The sequence below is a fragment of the Plasmodium malariae genome (assembly GCF_900090045.1).
Source record: "Plasmodium malariae genome assembly, contig: PmUG01_00_42, whole genome shotgun sequence".
Taxonomy (NCBI): Eukaryota; Apicomplexa; class Aconoidasida; order Haemosporida; family Plasmodiidae; genus Plasmodium; species Plasmodium malariae.
The window spans coordinates 65,815-91,139 of record NW_021638316.1 but is presented as its reverse complement, the minus strand read 5'-3'; the positions used below and the strand labels follow the sequence as shown (position 1 = coordinate 91,139).

At 18.2% G+C, this 25,325-nt stretch overlaps 1 protein-coding gene and 3 pseudogenes across 4 annotated transcripts; 2 read left to right on the top strand and 2 right to left on the bottom strand.

Moving 5' to 3' along the window:
• Positions 1-907, top strand: PmUG01_00072200 (annotated as a pseudogene). The gene is made up of 2 exons: positions 1-87; positions 221-907. Coding segments are annotated over exons 1-2 (774 nt in total).
• A 2,717-nt stretch (positions 908-3,624) lies between these two features.
• Positions 3,625-4,757, bottom strand: PmUG01_00072100 (annotated as a pseudogene). The gene is made up of 3 exons: positions 4,731-4,757; positions 3,908-4,588; positions 3,625-3,780 (listed from the first exon to the last, which is right to left on the bottom strand). Coding segments are annotated over exons 1-3 (864 nt in total).
• A 7,638-nt stretch (positions 4,758-12,395) lies between these two features.
• Positions 12,396-13,266, top strand: PmUG01_00072000 (Plasmodium exported protein, unknown function; the record flags this gene model as incomplete). Its single annotated transcript, XM_029006144.1, has 2 exons — positions 12,396-12,482; positions 12,607-13,266. The coding sequence occupies 2 exons, from the start codon at positions 12,396-12,398 to the stop codon at positions 13,264-13,266; spliced, it is 747 nt and encodes a 248-aa protein (XP_028859221.1).
• Positions 13,267-21,044: 7,778 nt separating this feature from the next.
• On the bottom strand, positions 21,045-21,648 carry PmUG01_00071900 (annotated as a pseudogene). Its single transcript is given in 3 exon segments — positions 21,045-21,533; positions 21,548-21,574; positions 21,589-21,648. Coding segments are annotated over 3 exon segments (576 nt in total).
• Between the last annotated feature and the right edge of the window lie 3,677 nt (positions 21,649-25,325).

Below are 25,325 nucleotides of genomic sequence, written 5' to 3'. Positions count from 1 at the left end.
ATGGGACTAAAAATTAAGTTAAAATTACTTATTAAAATTTATGCGTTTATATTTTTAATATAGATACGTTATTTTAACAATAATATAGTATGATAATATTATTTAAGAATATTTGTGTTGTTTTTATTGTTAGCATTTTATATTTATTAATAACATTTTTTATTTCACTAGATTTTAAATTCTACAAAACGTCACATATATATTTTTTCTTTTATTTTAGAGCACCCTTAACATATATACTAATGAGGACTTGAGGCTTGGTAAAATATCCAATACAAAAAATGATCGATTACTAGCAAAGTACAAACAGCATACGAATTCAAATAATTTAGAGTTAAAAGATAATATAATAAATAATGGAGAATTCAAAAAAACAAATATAACTAATAATGAAATATGGGATAAAAGAAAAAATGAACAATTTAATAGAAGTTTGTTAAATAAGTCCCAATACTATACAGAAGTTATCGTTTATGTTAATGGAATATTTGATGGAAAGCATTTTCATTTTGAAAAAAAATGAATCAAAAAAAAAAATTATGATCATTTTTTTGAAAAAAAAAGAAGAATTGGTGATATATCTTTAAAAAAAATAAAGTTTAGAATTTACGGATTTGGAGTTGCTATATTTTTTATTTTTACCTTGTTTGGAAAGGGATTACCCATTTTACATGGTAAAGGATTATTGAAAATCACTGAGGAGTGGCTTAGAGATAAGGGACTATTCTGAATATTATGGAATCTTATTAATGAAATACTAGAATCAAATAACCTTGAATTATATAATTTATATTTAGTATTATATTTGCTATTTTTCCTTATATTATCTATTATTGTTACATTTGTAATTTTTAAGATATTAGGAAATAAAGAAAAATATCAAAAAATTATGTTGATGAAAGAGTAAAATGTATAACAATGATTATATATTTTTTCTAATGAAGTTATTAATATGAAGTAATGTACGTAATATACAAAGAGATATATTCTTAATAATAATATCTATGGATACACTAATTTTTTGGGTGAATATTTTTATGGGTTATCATTCCTGTTTGGAAATGTAATAAATTATGTTCATTTTTTTAATTTGAATGTTATGAGGTTTTTCATTTTGTATTTCATATAAATGTGCATTTATAATTAAATTTTATTGCTTAATTTATATATTTATATAATTAAATAGATACCTACAAAAAACGTATATATGTAACATAAAATTAATATAATTTTAATGAAGTGTTATAATATATATTTTGAAGGAAAAATACATCTATATTATTGTTTAAGTTATACAAGGTTTACGTGATTATTTGTAAACATAATAAAAAATAAATATGTGATTATATTTATATTAAATATAAATGTCTTTTCTTTTAATTAATGAATCGAAGTGTATATATTATGTTGAATTTATATATATATTACTTATCGAAAAAAAGAATAGTTATTATATAAATAATTTCTACTACAAATTTATTATAAAATTTATTTATTATTAGAAACTTTCTAATATACATCTTTCTTTTTTGTTCTTCATCGTATACGTGGAGAATTATAAATGTATAATAAAATAATATCATTATTAAGTATGGCTCCAAGTCTAAGATTTAAATCTAATATTATAATTTTTCTGCTATTACAATTTCATTTTATTTTATTGACTTATATATATTATTAAATATTAAATTAATCTTTTTTGTAAAAGAAAAAAATAAAATTCAAGGACTAGAGAAAACAAAATATTTCTTTTTTAATATATATATTAAATACGTTAAAAGATATAAAATTTTAATTTTAAAAATATTATTTTAATTAAATCTCATATATTTAAATATAAATGGAAGAATATTTATATTACTGAGATTAATTTACCTTTTCAGAAAAAATATGTAAGTAATTTTTTATAGATTAAAACTCTTAAAATGTTTCAGGTTTGAATTACATAAATAAATTCGTAAAGAAATATTGTTTTATTGATTTTATTTTTTTTTAATTATGTACCTTATTATGCATTTAACAATGACTATATATAATTTAACAAATTATTAATGTAAATTAAAAACAATGATTAGAAAAATGTAGCAAAAGTAATGATATCTTTATGTTTATTGGCAGTATAAACCATATGATGGGAACTCTATTGCCCATTAAATTTATTGTTACTATAAAGAAATTTCTTGAAAATTAAAGTTGGGTAACTATTTATTATAAAAATTCTTTCATTTAGGCATTTCATATAAAGTTATTAATATTTCATTCATGTTATTTAATATAAATGTTACTTAGTTTTTGTTTAATTATTTTTAATTTAGTCTTAATTATAATACAAAAACGCTCATAACTATTGAATAATGAAAATTTATTTATACAGTAAAATCAAAAGGATATATAATTATATGGAACAATTAAAATGAGGCTGTATTCTGAAATTTCTAATTAACAAATTAAAAAGTCTTATGAAAATTTTTCATGATAAAATAAGGGAATTCATATTTACTACATATTAAATATTTAACATTGTAAACATAGAGAATTCCATGGAAACTATAAAATTGGACTTATGGAAGAAATATTAATAAAAGAGGAATTACCTTTCATTTTTTTTTTTTTTGATTCTTTTACACTATTTCGTGCATTAATATTACATTTGTGGGAATATTGTATGTATTTTTTCATTTTATATAAAATAAACTAAAATGAAATATAGATGTATAAATACTTTTCTCTTATATTATAATATAACTTGGTAAAAATTTTATATTTATGAAGTAATTTCACATATTATTTTTATCTATCGTATATCTAATTATTTATTCTCCTTAGATGTTATATATATAAATGAGTATTATAGGAGGTGATAAATTAAGAATAGTAATTCAAAAGTATATATTTATCTATTATTAACTATTGGTTTGTAGTCCAACCTTTTAAATTTGAGGAATCGTAGAATTCTTCTACACTATCATTCTGTTTAAAACTCCGTAGTTCCATGTCGCTTAGAATATCTATCAGATAAAGGCAGAAATTTTAAAATTGTTCATTGGGTTAAATTTTCAAAATCTCATAACTAAAATGAAACAAATAGTAATATCAATTTAAAATAAAGTTAGTTAAAAAGAAAAATAATATATATTTATTTACATTCAGAAGAACGGTTTTTTTTTAAGTTTTACTTTTTTTTATTTATATAATAAAATTATTCTGTTTTTAATGCTTTTGTTTTACATTGCTTTTTACATTTTCATCCCATATTTTTTAATATTTAGTTAATAATAGTTACTTCATATTATTACGTAAGAACAGAAGCATTTATTCATAATTCTATGTTAAGTATTTACGTTTTAAAATTATTTATTGCATATTTCAAAAAAAGTCTAAAGCATAAGGGGTTTTTCTTCTATTGACATATTCAGTACTATTGAATATTTGTTAATATTTTTGGAGTAATTTTTATATGATTATTTTTGTAATATTTATACACACGCACTCATGTCTTTATTTTTTCTTTGTCTTATTTGCTAATGAATTACCCACTTACATATAGCTTTATGCTAATGAAGTTTTGATTTTTTAATGCAAATAATATATATTGTAATATTTGTATTAAATAACTCCTTGAGGTTAATAGGCTATGTTATGAAAACTTCCTAAATAATTTCTATTCACTTCTTTATATATGTTTTGTAAGGATTCTCTCGTTTTTTCTTCAACGTCTTTAAGTTGCATTATTTTTTTTTTTTGCAAATGATTATATAACCACGATTTCATTGGAGTAAACTATATTAAAAAAATATACATATGTATATAAAGTTATAATTATTTTGTATTGGTAATATTTTGGCGAAAATGAATTGAACTAATCGCGCTACGGTATTCGCAATATTAAGTATAATTTTTTATTAACCTTATATAAAATAAATAAAGTGAAAGTTGCTAGTAATACGATAGCTGTTGTCAAACTGGAAACAAATACGTAATCCTTTTTTTCAGGTGGTAAGAATTGTGGTACATTAACACAAGCAGTTACATCTCGCATTTTATTTTCATATGCTTTCTTAAAATTGTTTAACTCTTTGCAAAAAGGGTTTCTTTCTTTTCCTACGCAATCCTTGTAATTATCAACATAAAATTTATGACAATCTTTAATTTTATCACAACTACCACCTTTGATTTGATTATTTTGAACTTTAAAACTGTTAAAATCTTCGTATAAACTGTATAATCCTTTAAGTTTCTCCAAAATATCAGGTTCAATTTTTTTTATATAATTCTCACATATATTATCTAATTGGGAAGAGAAAATATTATACTTCTCAAACCAGCCGGGATTCTTACTATAATTTACATCTGAATTTATCCTATAATTCAAGTAATTACAACGACCCAGGTTATCAGATTTATGAAGTTCCTTTATTTCAATTAAATATCTACCAATATTTTGGCATGGTTCAATAAAATCACCTTGCGCAATTTTATTACATTTTATTCCAGGATTTTCACCGCCTTATCTGTGATCATTCCTAATATCTGATAAAACAGCATTAAATTCTTGTCTATATTTAAGATATAATGTCACAGAATTTTCCTAAAAATAAAAAAAATATAATAATTATATATAAATACACAAAATAATATTTTTATGAAATAGATTTTTATATCATTTATGAAAAATGAACTCTTCAATATAATAATATATATAATTATTATAACTAAATAATAAATTTTACATTTTCCCCTGAACTCACGAATGCCATTGTACCTAAGTATATGTGAATTAAATAACAAAAATTAAATTCATATCAAGTTAATCTTTTCATAAATATTGAAATGATACTGTATGTGTTGATATACTATGCATTCATTTATGTTATGCATTGAATTTAAAAAATATTCCATAACAAAAGCTCCACATTAGTTTTTATTAAAACTGAAGTATAGTTTCTACAGTTTAAAATATACTCGTTCAAGCGTAAATATAATTAACTCACAAACAGGATTACCTTATCGTAATTAAAAATATTAGTGAAGAAAATACATTTTCCTTTTATATTAATTTATATAAGGATTATGTAATTTATTTATATTTTATAAATAAACAGAAAATTAATTTTAGTAAATTTTCATATCAATTGAACGTTATATAGGAATATCTATATAGGAAACATCTTTTATCTTGTAAAATGATATAAATAGATAAATATTATCTTTTTAAAAAGTATATATTTTTCTGTTTTTTAATGATGAACTGTTTACAATCTTAAAATAATATCTTTCAAAATTATTTCAGTTCATTTTTATTATACGTTATAATAATATATATGCTCGTTAAAAAATATAATTTATGGTTATTACTGAAATTAAAATGTAAATATAATATATAACTATAAAATATCTGTGATAAATTAAATATATTAATCTTCAAAAAAAAATACTGTTAATAATAAATGTATTTTTCTACAGATATACCATATTGTGTAATTATAAACTAATAAATTAATTTACTGTATTATATTACATAGGAATATTCAAATATTTAGTTTCATTTTTATTATATTTGACTTATTATATTATAAATATATATATTTGTCATATATCTATTTAATAAAAAGTTATTTTTATAACGTAAATATATTATAATTATATATTTAGAATAAAACACCAAAAAATTTTTTTACAATAGTTCTAAAGTCTATAATAAATTATGCTATTGAAATTATTTTGTACCTGTACAATAATAAAAATATTGATTAATATATCAACTAAAATTTATCATTATAATTTAAATGATATACATGCTGTTAAAAATCATATTTATGATACGTATTTTACTTTCCATATATAGTAATATAATTTTGAAATTTATTATGATCATATTTTTAAATTTTGTATATTTCAATTATTTCATATTTATCTCTATTCTATGCCACATTAGTTATATTACATAATAACATATGCTTCAAGATACTCAAAAAATAATAATAAATTTTTTTTTTTGCCATTTATAATATATTTGTAAATTATATTACGCTTAGTCGTATTTAATATTATATATAAATAAAGAAGTATTATTACATTTTAATGTTATAAATAAATTTACCATAAAATTAAATACATTTAAAACAAACGTAGAAAATCGTTAAAAAAAAGCTAAATCAATTTTACAATAATTGGAAAAAGCGCAATATAAAAAATTTTTTATTTCCATTTTTTGGATGTGGTTGATTTTTAGTAAATCAATTAAAATTAAAATATAATGTGTTATAATAAATATTTAATTTATAGAAGTTACTTTTAAATTAATATATTTATTACTTTGTAATAATTTATAATCATTTATTCGAATATTGCATTATGTTAAATAATTATAACTGCTTAATTCAATAAACTATTATTTTTCGTAATTTATAAGGGGAATACAAATAATATTATTATATTATAATAGTTTTGATATTAAATGTCATGTAAATATGCATGATAAAAAAATATATATAATTTTTTATTAAAATTACATTTAATTATAAACATTGTGTCAATAGAATAGAAAGCGGAACTAACTGAATATTCCGTTATGTATTAGGGTTTTTATTTTTATATATATTAAAAATATAATTTTCTGAAAACGTAATTACGGTAAGAAAAATTCAGTATATAAAAAAATTAAAATTTATAAATACTTTTGAACCTTTTTTGTTGTATAATTTAATATTGAATTATAAAACGTATTATTTTTTTCCTAATTAAAAATATTAATTTTTTTATTAATACTGTATTTAAAAAAATTATAAAATTATGTGAAATCATTTAGTATGAATAATATTATATATCAAAAGAAATTACTATAAAACTAAACAAAATATATTACTGATATTGATTGTTTTCATGATGAAATCTTAAATAACCTCATACATTATTTCATACATCTAACACATTAATAATGTGGTCATAACATTAATAAATAGAAGAACAGTATTATGTATGTTTTCTTATTTTTTGAAATAAATGTTTGTGTACATGACAATAATAACCGTTAAAACATTAATAGTTTAAAGGTAAAACGTAACTCACATTCATGTTAAATTGCCAGAATACATTTTTAAATGAATCAGGGTAATATGATATATACGAGATTTTCAAACAAGTTGTTAGGTTGTACAATCACACTTTTTATTTATATATATTAAAATGATTGAAAGAACCTTATAAAAATCAAAATAAAAAACACTGTAAAAAAATTATAGGAACTAAAAAAGAAATATATTATATAATAGATAAAGTATATTATGAACATTGCACGAATTATAAATATTGCATATATTACGAAATAAAGAAGATAATAAAAAATAATGAATGCCAATTATGTTCTAAGAGAATTTACTAATATGAAGCCTAAAATTAATAAAATATCAGATGTATATTATCGTCGCTATAATTTTCTTTACAGTGATATTACACAATTAAATATATACATAGATGATAAATATATGAATTAGTATTTAAAATATAATAAGAATTTTAATAGCAAAACAACTTGTAAGGGTGATAGAATTAATAAACTGGAAGTAAGCCGTAATATTATCAACGATTTATGCGCAATAGAGAAAGATGTGTATTCGGGATATGAAATAAAGTTTATTCAGCATTCTGATATACATTTTAATGATAAAATTAATTCAGTTAAGAATATATCTGTATTAACATTTATGTGTGAAGAATATTGTAATAAAATATTAGGTACTAATGAGGATGAAACCGCAGAAAAAAAAAATTAAATTCTAAATTTTCGGTACCAGAATTTTTGAAGTCAGTTATGGTAGATGTTATAATATGGATAATGCCAATACCTCATTATATAATTATATCAGCTATTCATGTTGATTAATCCAAATTTACATTAAGGTTCATATAATGAGGTTGCATCTGGAAACAATGTAGAAAAAGGGGATTTTTAGATAGGTTCATAACTAGTTCGTATCACAAAACGTAGTAATGATTTGGCAAAAACTTAAAGTGTAACAACTATAATTAGGTATATCAAAGGATTCTTAAAGAAATAACTAAAATGTTATCTTTCTATAAAGACACAAGTGATAAAATTAAATGGAAATTTGTTAAAAAAGGAAGGTTTTGTCAATCTTAAAAGATGAATGATGATAAACGAAAGATTTTCAAATATATGGAAATATAGTATAAATCGGATTACTTCGAAAAGGAAAGGAACTATTGAATTTAGAAATTGTACAGTGAGGTGGTATGGTTCACTGAAAAATTAGAAGAATTATTTAAAAAAAAATAAGAAGAAAATGGAAGAGTAATAGAATAGGCCCAAATTAATTCATTATTATTAGGACATTGAATATATGTGCAGATTGGAAAGACTAGCCAAGAAGTGGTTTTTTATATTAAAAGTTCAAATGGCAAGTTCTCTCTACTAAAGATAAAATATCTAATATATTGCATATTAATTTTGTTCATATTACCATTATAATTACTTTAGTAATGGAAATAATTCTTTTTTATTTCTTTATTTTAAAATAAATTCTAAACTTTATCCTGTATTTTGTATACATTAAAAGTTTCCATTTATAATGTGTTTTCCTTAAAATTCTTTAATTTTAAAATGATTTTATTATATATGTATACTTATTTCATTTGTTGAATAGTTTATTTCCGATGGATCTTGTATATGTGCAATTAAAAAAAGGAAAAGAAGATATAAATATAATTTCCATTAATTAACAAATAAAATGATTGTCAGAGAGGGCCTCAGAACGTATTGATGTGAATTATAACAAAAGGATATTGAACATAGCAAATAAGTAGAATGAGCTATATTTTTTATTGTTATGAAAAATATGAACTTATAATAAATATATAAAAATTATACAGAAATATATTAATAAATATTTATATTCAATGACAATAAAGATAGAAAAACAGAAAAACAAGATATATAATTAAAAATTATATATTTATCTTGTGAATTCATTTTGCTTGTTTACATGTAAGTTTTTGTATTTTTTTTAGTAATATTATTACTTTAATTTATTGTGCAATACTTTCTTTTTGTATAAGTTTTTTTTTTTTACATTATTATGATTTTAAAAGACAATATTACCATATTATACATGTAAAAAAAATAAATTTTGTTTTGATATTTATGAATAATTTAGAGCTGTAATACGTTATGAGATGCAGCGATATATTGGTAAAATATTTTTTATTGGCATTAATTGTACTTATGAAATAGTATAACGATTTAATTTTATGTCTTTTTAAAGCTTTTAATATAAAAAATATATTACAGTTATATTTAACATAAAAATGAATTTGAAGTTCTAAATTTGTTTATTTCATATAAAGCCAGTAATTTAGTGTATATATTTTCTGCATATCTTAAAATGTAAACTTCATAGCACGGCGATTCATAGATTAATAAATTTTTATAAACAAAATATTTATTAATATCAATTAATGCCTAAAAATAATTTTAACATCTATAAAGAAATATAATGATTTTTCTACAAAATAAGTGTATTATTATTTTACATAATTTTTTGCATAAAATAATATTCCATTGGTGCAACTCTTATTTTAAATATATAAAACAAAGTATATGAATAACCTTATTATTGTAAAGTATAATATATTTATTAAATACATACAAATGAAAAGTTGCACATTAAAAATATAATTCAAATATATTATTATTGTTATTTTACGTTAATTATTGGAATAATATATTATATTTGTAAAAAAAAAAATTAATAAAAATTCATAATTAAAAATATTAATATAATTATTTGTGTCAAAGAAAAAGCATCATGAAAAAATAAATATCATATAAAGAAATTAAAACCATTGTCCTTAAAAAATTACATCTTATTAATTTTAATGTTTATTATTATGAATAAAATATTAATTGAAATTCTATTAAAAATTGTTAAATAAATAAATTTTTATTATTTAAAAGTTCAATATTAAAAAAAAAAAAATTAAATTTAATCATTTAAGAAAAAAGTAAATAAAATAAAAAAAAATGCTTATAAAGGAACTTAATATGAACCTACAGAAATTATAATATAAAGATAATTACGAATCAAAAAGTTATGGAAAACATATTTTTGCTTATCATTGATTTATATAAAAGTATTGTTAAATATTAATATGTAATACAAAAAATTTAATTTTGTTTAATATATATCATATGCATTTGCTTTTTTGAACATTAAAAGTAGTAATTACATTCTTTTACTTTATCTTATATGCCCATTTTTTTTATATTTTTTTTTATATTATTATTTTTTTTTTATTTGCAATTTTTCTTTTATTAAATAATTATATTTTAAATAATATATTCTTTATAAATTTTTTTTTTTTTATATTTACAAATGTTACACTATCAGATTATATAAGAAATTAAGTATTATGAAAATACTTCTTTAATATATAAAAAAATGGTATTTCTAGTGATATTTTTACTAAATAGATTTAAATTCATTAATAATACAAAATGTATTTATTATGATTGAAAAAATATACATAAATATTATATGAAATAATCCTATATGTAATATAAAAAAGATTTTATAATAAAAGAAAAAAAGTCCTTATTCGTTTAGTTTTTATACTCATTCACTTGTTATACAACTATGCTTTCACAAAATACATTATGTATATGAATTGAAAACTAATTCTCAATATATAAGAAATGAAATTAATAAGAAAAAATGTATCACTACAATATAATTGTTAATAGTTGTAAGAGAACTATATTTTTTCTGTATGGTTATTATTATATAACATATATTTCATTTGCATTTTTCTTTTTTATTTTTACATTTTTAAAATAAAGATAACGAATATACTACAATTTGCAAAAAAAAACTATTCTTTAATTTTGATTAATATGTGAACATTTGTGTATATAAAGGGCGCTATAACATTATACTTAACTTTTTATTATGATTTATAATTACGATATGATGAGTTTTTACAAGAATTGATATTTTTAGAATAGCACATAATTGTTAATATAACTATGAAAACGATACATCGTTAATATATATGTTCAATAGTTTGTAAATATTACATGTATTATAAATATATCAATGATTTAGGTTTTTTATATAGGTGTTCGTTATTGAGTTATTTTGAAATATTTGTATTAACCCTATAATTATACAATCTTACTTTCATTCTTAATAGTAATTATTGTGAATATATTTTGAGTATAAAATTTTCAATATAGTTTTTGTCGTAAAATATACAATTACTAGTTATTAAAAGAGAATTCTAATTAATTATTTAAATTTGAATAATTATAAGTATTTATGTGCATAAAGTTATTAGAATGATAATTTAAAAAAAAAATAGTTTATTTTTTACGTAATAACAATTAAACCTCTCTCATATAGAATACTATATACTACGTAATAAGCATAAGAAAATATAAGGTCTCTTTTTATTTTATATATTTTATAATTTTTAGATCATTGGTATAATAAAATATTACTATTTTTTTTTGTTCTTCTTATTATATAAATATTTCTTCTAAATATATATATTTAATTAAAAATAAAATGAAAACTGTGTTAACAATTTTGAAAATGTTTATTTAGAAATTGTATGTATTAATTTAACTAAAAATATAATTTTCAAAACTCATTTTACAATAATAACAAATTAGTACTTTCAGTCATTTAAAACATATATTATAATTTAATAGATTAAGCAGTATTTTATACGTTAGATCATTTAAATATATTATGGAAATGAAAAGATACATATAGTATATGTAGAAAATAAAGGAATACTATAAATGTTAGAGCAGAAAAAGTTGTATAAAATATTATTATTTTTATATATTATTACCATTAGCATATTATTGCAATAATATTTTTTTAAAACATAATATTTACAAAATTTGAATTATTAATGGAAAAAAAGGATATAAATTAGATATCGCATCTTAGTCGTATAGAATAATGGTTAATATATAATCTATATTTTATATTATTTGAATATTTATAAATATTAAGATATCCATTTATCCTTTATATTATGAAATACAATAAAAATAAAATTATTTAATTTCTGTATTATATTAAAAAGTTAAATTGTATATTTTGAGTATTTATGAATAAATACAAATTTTATTAAAATTAACTTTTTATACATAACATTAAAATAAAAATTATATAATATATTTTTAATGTTTCTCTTCTTTATGTCTATTGAATAAAACATTTTAATTATATATATGTTATATTATATTTTTATAACTAAATAAAAAATTAATACAAAAAATATATTATTATTTATAATTAAAAAAATATTATAGTATTGTCGTATTCTTTCTTGTAGAACATAGTACAATTTTAAAATTATATATTATGGAATATAAAATTAAGTCCATCTATTTTATGAAAATTGGGTTTCTTATCCTTTTAACTTGGATATATCATTTTTACAATGAAGAGGTATGATATTATTATTTAAAAACATTTGTGTTTTTTATTTAACAGGTTTTTAATTTCATCAACTCGAATTTCGAGAATGTGGTTATTTAATCGTTAAAATAATAAATATTTCCTATTTTATTAGAGAACAATTCATATATTGTATGGACAGAAAAAATATGATATAAAATTATATATAAGTAATTTTAGAATATTAAGAGGATGTGATGAAATAAATAATTCAAATATTGTAGAGCCAGAACAACAGATACACAAAGATGAAGAGAATGATGGAAAAGCTATATCCAACAACAGAAGGAAAAACAAACAAACAAACATACAATCAAGGAGAAGTTCATTATATGAAGAATTCAATAAAAAATATAAAGTGCAAAAGAAGTTAATATATGGAAAAAAAAAATTATCCCCTTTTGAAAGAAAATTTTTCAAGCAACTTGATTACATAGATTTTATTATAAAAAAAAAACCGTTATTAAGAAATAAGGCATACCGAAAATTAGTGTGTGAAAAGTTTGGACACAAAATGTTTTTACTTACTTTAGTACTCTCGTTCGTATTATTAGCATCATTAGGAGGTACAATTGGTTGTTTTTTTAATCAAAGTAAAAATTTATATAATAGTAATCCTAGTAATGGCGAAGTTAATTTAATAACTTTAATATCTGAATATAAAATATCATTTCTTGTATTTTTAAGTACATTAATTGTCATGTTGATAATATATCTTTCTTTTACTTATATGAAGTTTAGAAAACATAAAAGAATTGTGAAGAAGAAATGTTAGAATGGATAAACGAAATATTTTTCTTTCTGTGAAATACGAATTAATATGAATAAATAAATTTAGTATAGTTATATACTTAATAAACTTGTAAATGATTGCTTAAATCATATAAATGTAAGTGTACGTAGTTAGTATTTTTGATACATAAGAATAAATAAATACTGTATTAGTATTTTTGTGAATTTCAATGTTTTAGTGTTTTTCAATATGAGTTTTCGAGTATTGCTTCAATTATATTAAGTCTTAGGGATTGATACTTATACTTATGTATTTAAATAGATTCTTATCAATTGTATATATTTGTTCATTAAAATTAATATATAATAGTATAGTTCGTGGAATTTCATTAAGGTGTTATAATTTGTAATTGAAATAAAAATTGATGGTCTCAATTTTCATATTATTCTAGGTAAAAACGGTTATTTGTTTACATAAATTTAATATGATAGTTCTTAGTTTTAAAATAAGAATAAATGTGTCTTTTTTTTTATTTAATAGAACAAAGTGAGGATTTTGTTTTTATATTGATATAAATATATATATTTGCTTAAAAAAACTTATTATTCATTGTATAAAAACTATTTATAAGTTGTTTTATAATTCACATTTACCGAAAAATTCTACTTATGGTTATGTATTTTTTTATTTTTGTATAATTGTGAATTTACCAATATAGTTGGAAACAAATACTTTATAATTGTAGATTATATATAATAGTTAACTATGTAAAACAATGTTTTTATAATTTAATGAAGTATTAATTTAATATATAATTTTATTATTGTTACAAATTGTAGAGTTAATTATATTTTGAATAAATTATTTAATATATTTTATATTGAAAATTTACAAACATATATATCCTGTATATCGTTCTTAATATATTTGTGGTTCAGAAAATAAATTTAATGAAATATTTACTGACAATATGCAGATATAATTTCTTTTTTCTATCCTAATAGTAAATATCTAAGGACTTATGTATATAGACAAATTTATATAATTTTAGAACTTACTAAAAAATATAATTAATATTTACAATACTTTAACAATGCTTGAGTATTTGTTTATATGTCTTTAAAACTTTTTATAGTTTCCATAAATATATTAGGTAATATTTTAATATCATTATAAGGATATATAAAAATGCCTATAGCTTATAGTGGACATTTCTACTTCTTTCATATTTATGCGTTTACTGTTTTAATAATATAAAAATAAAAGAAATGTTCGTTTTTTCTATATATATCTCACAACATAGTTTCAAGATTCAAGATGTTTATATGAAATATTCATTATTTATTAATCAGCATTTAGCTTTAATAATATTTTTATATAAGATATTATTGTTTTTGTTAATTATTATAGTTATCTATAAAGACAACGATACGAAGTGTTATATTTATATTATTACGCATATGTGAACACTGACTAAATTCCCCTTTATAAAAATTACATAAGTATTTATGATCAAATAAATTAATAACAAAAATATATTTATATATTTATTATCCAAGAAATTATAAAAATAAATCAAGAAAATATTTCGTATATATAAAAAAATATGAAACAAAAAGCTTAAGAAAAATAAATATTATTAAGATTACTTTAAAATGTGAACAAATAAACTTATTAACTTCATTGCGTTAAAGGAAATTTATAAGTTACTGTATTTTATGTTATTAAATAAGTTATACATTGTTATTTCTTTTACAAATTTTTATATGTAAAAAAGTTTGCTTATTTGCTTAAATATATTTCGATATAATGATACATGCGTAAAATTATAAAAGTCTCATTACGAACATTGAAATATATAATAATAATGTAATATAATGAATATACATTTACGTAAATATTTGTAAGTTGGTATAGTTATTCAAAATATTTCATATATAACTATGATTTTTTTTATTTTTTTTTTTTAAAAGTATAATATTTTTTCATATTATAATTTATAATAATTAAGAAATGTATTTTAATGAGAATAAGAATAATACAATGTAAAATAATTTTCTTGTTATAAGAAGTTTTTATATAATATAGAAATATTAATTGTTTATATATCATATTAGAAAAATGTGTTTTAAAAAATTAGTATATTGTAAATTGTTTCAGTATTTTTACATCATAAAAATTATTAAATGTTCAATATTCATAATTCTTTTTTCATTATACTTTTATATATTTCTATGCTTCATGCTCTGCGATAATTTTTGTTTATAATTTTATGTATCTATAAATAAATGTGAAATTACAGGATTTCATATAATGGTTTTTGACATAAATTTATTTTTTTCTTAATTTTCTTTTTGTTTTATTAATATATTTTAAACATATATATATTTACCTTTTAAAAATGTACAAAAATTTTAATTTGAAGTATTTTAAAACGTTACATTAAATAACATTAAATATTATTTGTGCTTAGGTAAAAATTATTATATTAAGAAAATTTTATACAAAAATATAATTCTCATTATTATAGAACTTTTAAAAATATACATATTCACATATTTTTATCTAAACGTAATTTTTGTTAATATATATTACTTTATAATAGAAGATGTTTTTTTTTTTTTTGATAGATACTAATATATATTTTATGTAACAAGAAATATTTTTTACAACATCATATTTTTTACCAATATTTTTTTTATCTCACTTATTAAAATTATTTAACTACATCACTAAATGCTACAAAAAAACTTGTATAAAATTAGAACAATTATTTGAACGCAAATATAAATTTACAGTTAGCTTCTGAATATGCATTAACAAGAATTTCTAGTTTTTATGATTTATTTTAAATTAATAAAAATTATTTATAGCTGATTAAATAATTTTTGATTTGATTTTATTATTATTTCTTCTATATGAATAATAAAAAGAAATTTTCTTTAATTATTAGATAATTAATTAAAAAAAACAAGAAACATCATTATTTATTTTTATTTCAAGCGTTTACACAATAATTTGTTTTTTTTAAATTAGCCCTATATAGTATATGCGCTAAATCAGCTTTAGAGTTATATTGCTTTTACAACAAATAATATAAGTTATATCAATATAAATTAATTTTATTTAAATTAAATGAATATACCAAAAATAGTATTTTAAACTATTTCTTTTATTATTTTTTGGTTTTATAATATTAATATTTTTATTTTTTAACACATAATAATATTTAAGAAAAATACAATGAAAAAAAATTTTAAATATTTCATTTTTAATATAATTTTTGCTTTTACACTTTTTATATGGATATTTATTTATAATATCAATGTGCCATTATCATAATATTCCATTATTTTTTTTAATTTTTTTTTTTGTTACTCTATTTATTTTTAAAGCTATATTTTCTTAGTGTAAAATACATACACTCTTGAAAATAACAAATTCTTACTTTTTTTTTCCTATTATTTAAAATATATATAGTAAACAATTTTGTAGAAAGCATAACTTATACAGTAGTATATCTTTTAGAACTAATAGGGTAATTTCAGAGTATTTAGAATATATAAAATAAATTGAAGATATATCATGTAACTAGAGGAATATCAATTTACTAGATGAAGAGGAAGATATATTTGTGAATCAAAATACTCATGTATCAGATAAAACAGAATTAAAAGAAAGAGCATTATATAGGAGAAAATGGGTTAAGACGTATAAGCAAAAAAGTTATCTTTTATTTATTAGTATTTATTTAGTCTTTGAAAAGAAACTATTTAGCCCATTAGATTCTATGGATGAAATTATGAGTAACTTTGATATTAATGATACGAGAAAAAGTATAAAGTTATTTGTAAAGATAACATTAGTATCTTCTCTTTTCTCATTAGTTTTATCGGAAGCACTGATTTTATTAGTATATTTTGTACTTTTTTTGGGGGAACTACTTATAAAATAATTTATTTAATAGTAGTACCATTTTCATATGCTTCTGCTGGATAGCCTATATTACTAGTATGTACACCTATCTTAATTATATTAGGTTTTAAATATATTATGAACAAATATGTAAAATATAAAATATTAAAGTTAAGAAATTCCAAAATATGTTATTAATTAGTTAATAACCAGGGTATGAAAAACGTTTAATATGGTGAAATAAAATATGTAAGATCCTAAAAGATTTCAAACATAAATATGAGATGTATATAGAATTACTTAATTTGTATAATATCATCTATATACAAATTACCCTGATATGAAATATAAAAAGGTATATTCTTAATACTGAGTAAATATGATTGTTTTACTTTTTAAACTTGTCTTTTTGTGAATTGTTTGAACGTAATTCAATATTTCCGTATAAAATGCATATGAATAATTATGGATATTTTTATATGAAACATATGTATACTCTAACGAATTCATGTAAAAAAAAGTGAAGTTATTATTATTTTCTTAAATTATAAAGAAAAATTAAGTTATTATCTTAAAAATTGTACTTGTTTTGTTTTCATTATTTTTAAGTTTATAAAACTCAAATTGTTTGTTTCGTGATATAATTAATAAAATATATGTTTTGATTTAAATTAATTATAAATGTCTTTTATTGTATATAATAAATCAGAAAAAAGGTATTATATTGTTTTTGAGATAATAAAATTAATGTAATATCTATTATAAATGGAACCATAGAAAATATTTTATAATGCGAATTTACTAAAAAAAACTTTTTAATATATGTTTAAAATTTTGAATATTTTATAAACTAAATTATATATATGTAAAGGTGCTATTAATAATAAAGGAAGCAAAAATAAATGATTGTTCGTTGTATAACCACATAAGTATGAGTAAATATTTATTTTTACATTTATGATATTGTGAATATATTAAGGAGAAATAGATTTTCAAAAATAAGAAATTAAAATAAAAATATAAAACTAAATCCCTGTTACACTTTTATACCGTTAAATATTTTCTTTTGTATTTAAATGCTTTAAAAAGTATTTAAAATATATAAATATAAAAAATTATATTTCTATTTTAAATATCATAGTTTATATATTAATACGGCATATTTACTTCTATTAATCTCATGCATGCACTTTGTTAGTGTTCTAAAGTTAATAATGAATTGTTTTATTTACATAAAACTGATATTCGCACGTTATGTAATGAACAAACTAGGGTATGATGGAAAATTCTATTATTATAAAATAGAAAATTATTAACTTGGAAATTCTAAAATAATTGAAAATATTTATATTAAGATTTAGAGTAATATAGCTAGAAATTGCATTCTCTTTGTGTAAAACGTATTTATATAATAATATACAAATGTATGGTTGATTACTATAATATTATAAAATTAAAATTTTATATATTTAATGAATATTTAAATGTAAAGATAAAAAAAAGTAATAAAAATATTTAGTAAAATGTTACAAATTAATTTTTATTTTATCTTTTTTAATTTAATAATATCCGTAAAATGTATTATACTTATAAGATAAATTATTAATAAATATTTTATATATTAATAATCCATTTCTGTATTGACAAATATTGGTATACATATAATGAAGGGGTAGTTGTTATAATCATAGTGAGAGATGCAACAAAAAGTTTTTCATTGTTCAGTTATACCTAATAAATATTTTCATGTTCATTTAATTTACAGAGTACCCGTTATAATATAAAGCAAGGCTTAATTAATATTTAATTAATAACAAAAGAGTGATAATTGCTACTTTTATATACAAAAAAAACAGATGAACATCAATAAATTAAGAATAACTATTCTATTTATTTTTATTTTGAATTACACATATTAATGTATTGCATTCTTTATTATTATAATAAAAATATTATATATAATTTTGCTTCTACGCTAGTACAAACAAATGTGTACTAGATAAAATTTTTTTTTTTTTTTTAATATATTTGTTTTTAGTACATAATTAATTGTAATATTTATGATAATATAGAAAAAAGCAAAGTTTTTTTATGTGAGAACAAATTAGTAAGTTGAATGATTATAATATAAATTTATATCCTTTGAAATAATATATTAAAATAAATCTTTTTAATATTTATTATTTTTACTATAAATGTTGAAGAGAAATTTATATATTATGAAATATTATCAAATGTGTAATAATATAAAATTAAAGGCAAAAGAAAACAAAAATTGATAACATGCAAGTATTATTTATTAAAGTTACAGTTTAAATTAAAATATAATTTATACACTTTATATTACATTATTTAATTTTATTTTATTTAAATATATTTTCATTTTTGATTTGTTCAAGTAATTCATTTATATATGAGAAAGTAATTATATTATTGTACTAGATGAATTATGGTTTATATATATATATAGCTAATAGGAGTATATAAAATATAAGACTATTCTGGATTAGTGTTATATGGAAAAATATTATTGATACAAGAAATATTATTAAATACTAAATAATAGTTTTTATAAACTAATACTGTTAAAAAGTTATCAAACATCATATTATATATATTGTCACAAGGACTATATTCTATACAATAAAAATTTTATAAAAATGACATAATAATATAAGGTACATATATTCATTAAATGTAATAAAGCAATACAAAATATATAAACTACATTTATTAAAGGAGCATTAATATATATATAAATTTTAATAAACAACCATATATTAAAATTATTAGCAAATTAAGGAAATAATTAAAATTTCATATTTGTATTGTTCTTACATGGATTTGTTATTCAATTTTCCTACGCATATTATGATAAAGAAAAATCTCATACGAAGTTTGGGATTTAATTATTGCTTCAAATAAATTGAAGTATATATATTTAATGTAATTCAATTAGTATTTCGGATATTTATAAATAAAAAAGTTAAAAGAATAGATGTTAAAAATTTTATATTATATAAGAATGCAAAAAAATAGTAGATACAAAAATTATATCAACAAAAAGTTATAAATGACTTTTTCTGATGAAGTAATAATAAAAGTTTTTCTCATTATTTATAGTATGATAATAAAATTTAAAAATATTGGTGCCTACAAGTAATTAATATAAGAGTTGAAAATTAACAACAATAAGGTGTTTATTATTCAGTAAACACGAAATGTTAATATAAAATATGAAGAAGAAAAAAGAAATATATAACTTAGTATGGTATAAATAAATGTAGTTCTTAATTAATTATATTTTATTTAACTAATTTACTAATAAATATTATAATTTAAAACTTAATATTGCTAATTAAGGGGAAAAAGGAAAACGTATTTTTTCGAAGAATAATGCGTAATTTAATGTAATTTATTTAATTGCACAATGCCATAATTTTTAAACTTATAAATATTCATTTATTTTTAGGCAAATATAATTAAGAAAAATACATATATATTGATAGAACATATATATTTATATAAATTGTAAAAATTTAATAATTTAAACTAGTAATTAAAATATAAATGAATTGCTTATATTAGATGATATATAGAGTTTATTATAGAAGAAATTTGAATATAAAATGTGAAAAAGTAAATAATTCATATATTATATATTTGTATTATGGGGATATATCTTTTTACTATTAAATGTACAAAATTTTATGTAATATCGAAATACTGTAATAAGCATAAAAATATATAAGTTTAATTTTTTGTAATTAATATTTTGTTCATATTTATCATTAGCTTTAGTTTTATTTGTTAAATAATATTATATACGTCATTTTAAATAAGACGCATATCTAATTTGAACATGAAGATAAACTAGAAATTTCTATCCCAAGAGTTGTTGGCAGATAGTAGATTAATAGTGTAATAGAAGTACATAACACAATTATAGTAAACAATAATTATATTTTTTTAAGCAATTTTTTGTTTGACTTAACTAAAAAATATACTTGATATTTTTTTCTTAAATATAAAAGATTTTTATCTATATCTTGTTATTTAAAGGAATGATGATTATTACGTGAGCTATTCTTGAATAAATCTTATTTATTCTTTGAGTCTACTTTTTTTATAAATGTATGTGAGTTTTTATGTTTTTCAGCATTATCATGTTTTAAATTATATATTTTTTTTAAATTATATTTAAAATTGAGTGAATTATGCTTCGAAAATTTTGTATATTTCATTAAATCATTAAATTATTGTTCAAAAATGTTACGTTGCATTAAATCAATAAATCTTTTTCTAAATTCATCATCTTTCTCTAATGAATTTAGTCTTTCTACATAAAAATCAACACTTTCTCATAGTAATTCATTTAATTCTTTTTTTAATATTTCGTGTTTCGTTCTTCTTCCCCTTTTGTTTTACTACATAGTAATCTTATAATCTTATTTTAAATGTATTATTTTGGTTGTTTTCTTTATCCCATGATTTACAATAGATGGATAACTAAAAATAGGGATGCATATCCAATATCCAAAAAATTATATTTACATATTATTTTAATAAAATAAATTTTTTTTATAAGAAAATAAAAAACAAAGAACAAAGATAATTTATATATAGCGATTATAGCATCTCGTCGAGATATTCCATGTCCATAATAAAATGGAAAAAATAATAGCTTTTGTAAAAAACATAAGCATATTTTTAGTTTTTCTTATAATGAATTTTTTAATATAGATAAAACATTTGCAATAATTAAGGCTTTAAATATATATATATTTTTGATAATAATTAGTAAATGTTTGATTTATGATTTATATTATTTGTTTTTTATTATCTCAATATAAAATAGCTTTATATTTTTTTTAAACAAGTATATTTTTGTAGTATATACTGAAAAACAAAAAAATATATATAATTAAAAAAAAAATTATAAAGAGCTTTATTTAAAATAGTTATTAAAACATATTAATAAATTAAAATTAATAAAATGGAATTTATTTAATTTTAAGAGTATAAAGTTGTAAAAAAACTATAATTCAATAACATGCAACTTATTTCGAAATAAAAAAATATAAATAGTGTATATAGATAAAATATTTCATTAAGGTTATAAAAGAGGATAAAATTCTAGGAGTAAAATTTGCATTAAGATATATGTGAGAAATACAATTAGAACAATTTAATTTAAATCTATTGTTAAATGATGAATAGTAAAATTTTTTACAGAGATTATACACTAATTATCTTGTAATATTCTTCAAAAATACTTTTGATAAATATTATTAATGGGTAAGAAAGGCTATATATTTACTTAAAAAAATTATAATATATTACGTATGTTTAACTTATATATATTATTAATTTTAGGTACAAGTCGATATAAATTATAAAAACATTGTTTACGAAATATAATTATATAACTCATACGTAGTTTTAACTTATTTATTTAAGAATATAACAAATATTTGGACTGTATAAGAATTTAACAATATTGTCCATTTAATCCTTAAAACGGTTGTATATTCATATATATAGACAAATAAACTAATAATATACCAATAAAAAGCACATTAAAATTAAAAAACACGTATTCATATTATATTTTGTTTTATGAAGATTTCAATAACACATTTATGATGGGACTTAGTAAGTAAAATGACATAAATAAAATAATATGATTTTATAACATACATTTTTCCTTTTAATATTTTTCTCTTATTTTTTTACATTATTTATTTTATTTTTTCGTTTTTCTAATTATAAAATGATATTATTATTTTAAGTTTCTTTTTCTATTTAATATATTTATTTAATTTTTGCTAAATAATTTTTTATTTTTTAATTTAATAGGAAGATTCTCAGAAAATGAAATCCATGAAATCAAAAGAAATATTTTTTAAAAATAAGTTAAAAACAATTTTGTGGAAGGAATTATATTTGATAAAATTAAAATTCAAGAGAAAAAAAAGGAGAAAAAGTGTTTTATATTGTATTCACATAAAGTATTTTATTCATTTTATTTTATTTATATAGAACTTATGTATACGTGTGAAATTCTTTTTTTTTTTTTTTTCATATACTTTTTATTTTTTGTTTTAATATATTAAGAAAAACATATATTGACATTGCAAATTAAGAGTTACATTTACTTAAAAGTGATACAAAATAAATAATAATTCATGTGATTTATTGAATGTTTTTTAATAGTAAATAAATATATTGTTTATTTATTAATTATATAACATATAATATTAAAACTGATATGTTCAATATGTAAATTTTTAACATATTATAAATTAATAGAAATACTGCAAGGATATAAAGTAACGAAAAAAAAAAAAAATATATATAATTAAATGTATTTATGTTTAAGAAAATATAGTTGTTTAAATAAAAAATCATATTTTTTTTTTTTTTATTTTAAATGTATGTATGTCCAAAGTAAGAACTATAGTACTTATTATTAGAATAATGAACTTACATATTTAAATTTGTAGTTTATACTATTTCGTAAATGATTTAATAATTACCTATACAATATAATACGGAATGTGTACTTAAAGAATAAAATATCTTCAACATTAAATGAAAATTGTTTTTTGATTATAAATATATTATTATTTTATATACATACTTTTAGTTATATAAATAAATATAGAGTTGATAAATACTATAAAATAATCTTGTTTTTCTATTGATTATATTGAATATGAAATAAATTATATTTATACATGTTATAGTAATGTAAAATATGTAATATTATTGTTATATTTAATTAATATTGTTTAATCCTATTGGATTGCATAATTTCGTTCTCTATATAATATGTTTAATTCGAAAATTTATAACTCTAGCTCTGATAATTCAAAAATTGTTTGAATATTTTATCACATAAATGTCTATTTAGTTAACATTCTATACATATTATTATATTTTTATTAGTTCTACTTCAATGTATAACATATTTTTATTATTACACTTTATTAGACAATACATAGAATTATTTTTTTTGATCGTACCTAATGATAGTGTTATACATATATATTTATTTAGTTGTCCTTACATAAATTATATAGATTAATTTGTCCTAATAAATATCAATTATCTTAACTATGTTAAGCTTAAGTAACAACATTAATATTATTAAGTAATTAATAACAAATTATATTTAAACCATAAGTCTTTTTTCTTAGTGATAAAAAAAAATTTCCACACAAGTATTATTATATAATTTTAATGTTTTTTTTTTTCCTCACTAAAATAGTAAACGTAGGTATTTATATAAGTATATTTTGTAATTATATTAGAATCATACTCAGGTGTATCTTATAATTTTGCATTATTATTATATACATTTATTCAGTAATTTTCGTTTTTTTGTATTTTTTTTAAAATACAATACATTTAATATATAGGGTTTTTATTTTATATTTCTAATGATTATTATAATTGAAAAGTTATAAATTAGAATTATTTGTAGTACGATGTGCTATATAGTACGTTCTAACGCTTATATGTATCTGAAAATTTTCCGAACAATGACTAGTTGATTGATTATTTCGTTCATCTAAATATTTAAAAAATTTTATATTTTTTTTTATTGAAGACAACATCGTTTTCCAGATAAAGTAAAATATTATTAAAAAATATATATATGTAAATATAATACAATTAATGTTGTAATTAATAATAATAATTTATCAAAGAATTTATACAACTTTATCATTGTTTTTAATTGAAATAATTTGTAGTTTGGGAAAATAAAAAAATATATAAAATAATACAATAAATGTTAAGGTAATTACTGGAAATTTTTAGATAAATTTTTATTAGGTGACATCCGAATGCGATTCTGCTGGTTATAACTTCTCGAGTAAAAATTTTATAGAAAATGTTGTTCATTGAAATTCAGGATATTCCTATACCTCATTGTCAGCTTTTAAGTATAGCCAACTTCTGCGGATGTATTGTTTTTAAGTTTATAATATTTATATTTAATAATTTTAAATTTCACACAAAAACTATTGTTATTTTGTATAATGCATCTATATATAGTTCATTATTTAATTAATCCTATTTTACTGTACGTAAGTAAAGATTATGTATATTTACTGAAAAATGAGAAATTTTTAGAAATAGTAAAGGAAATATTTTTTATTAAAAATATGAGAAAGGGG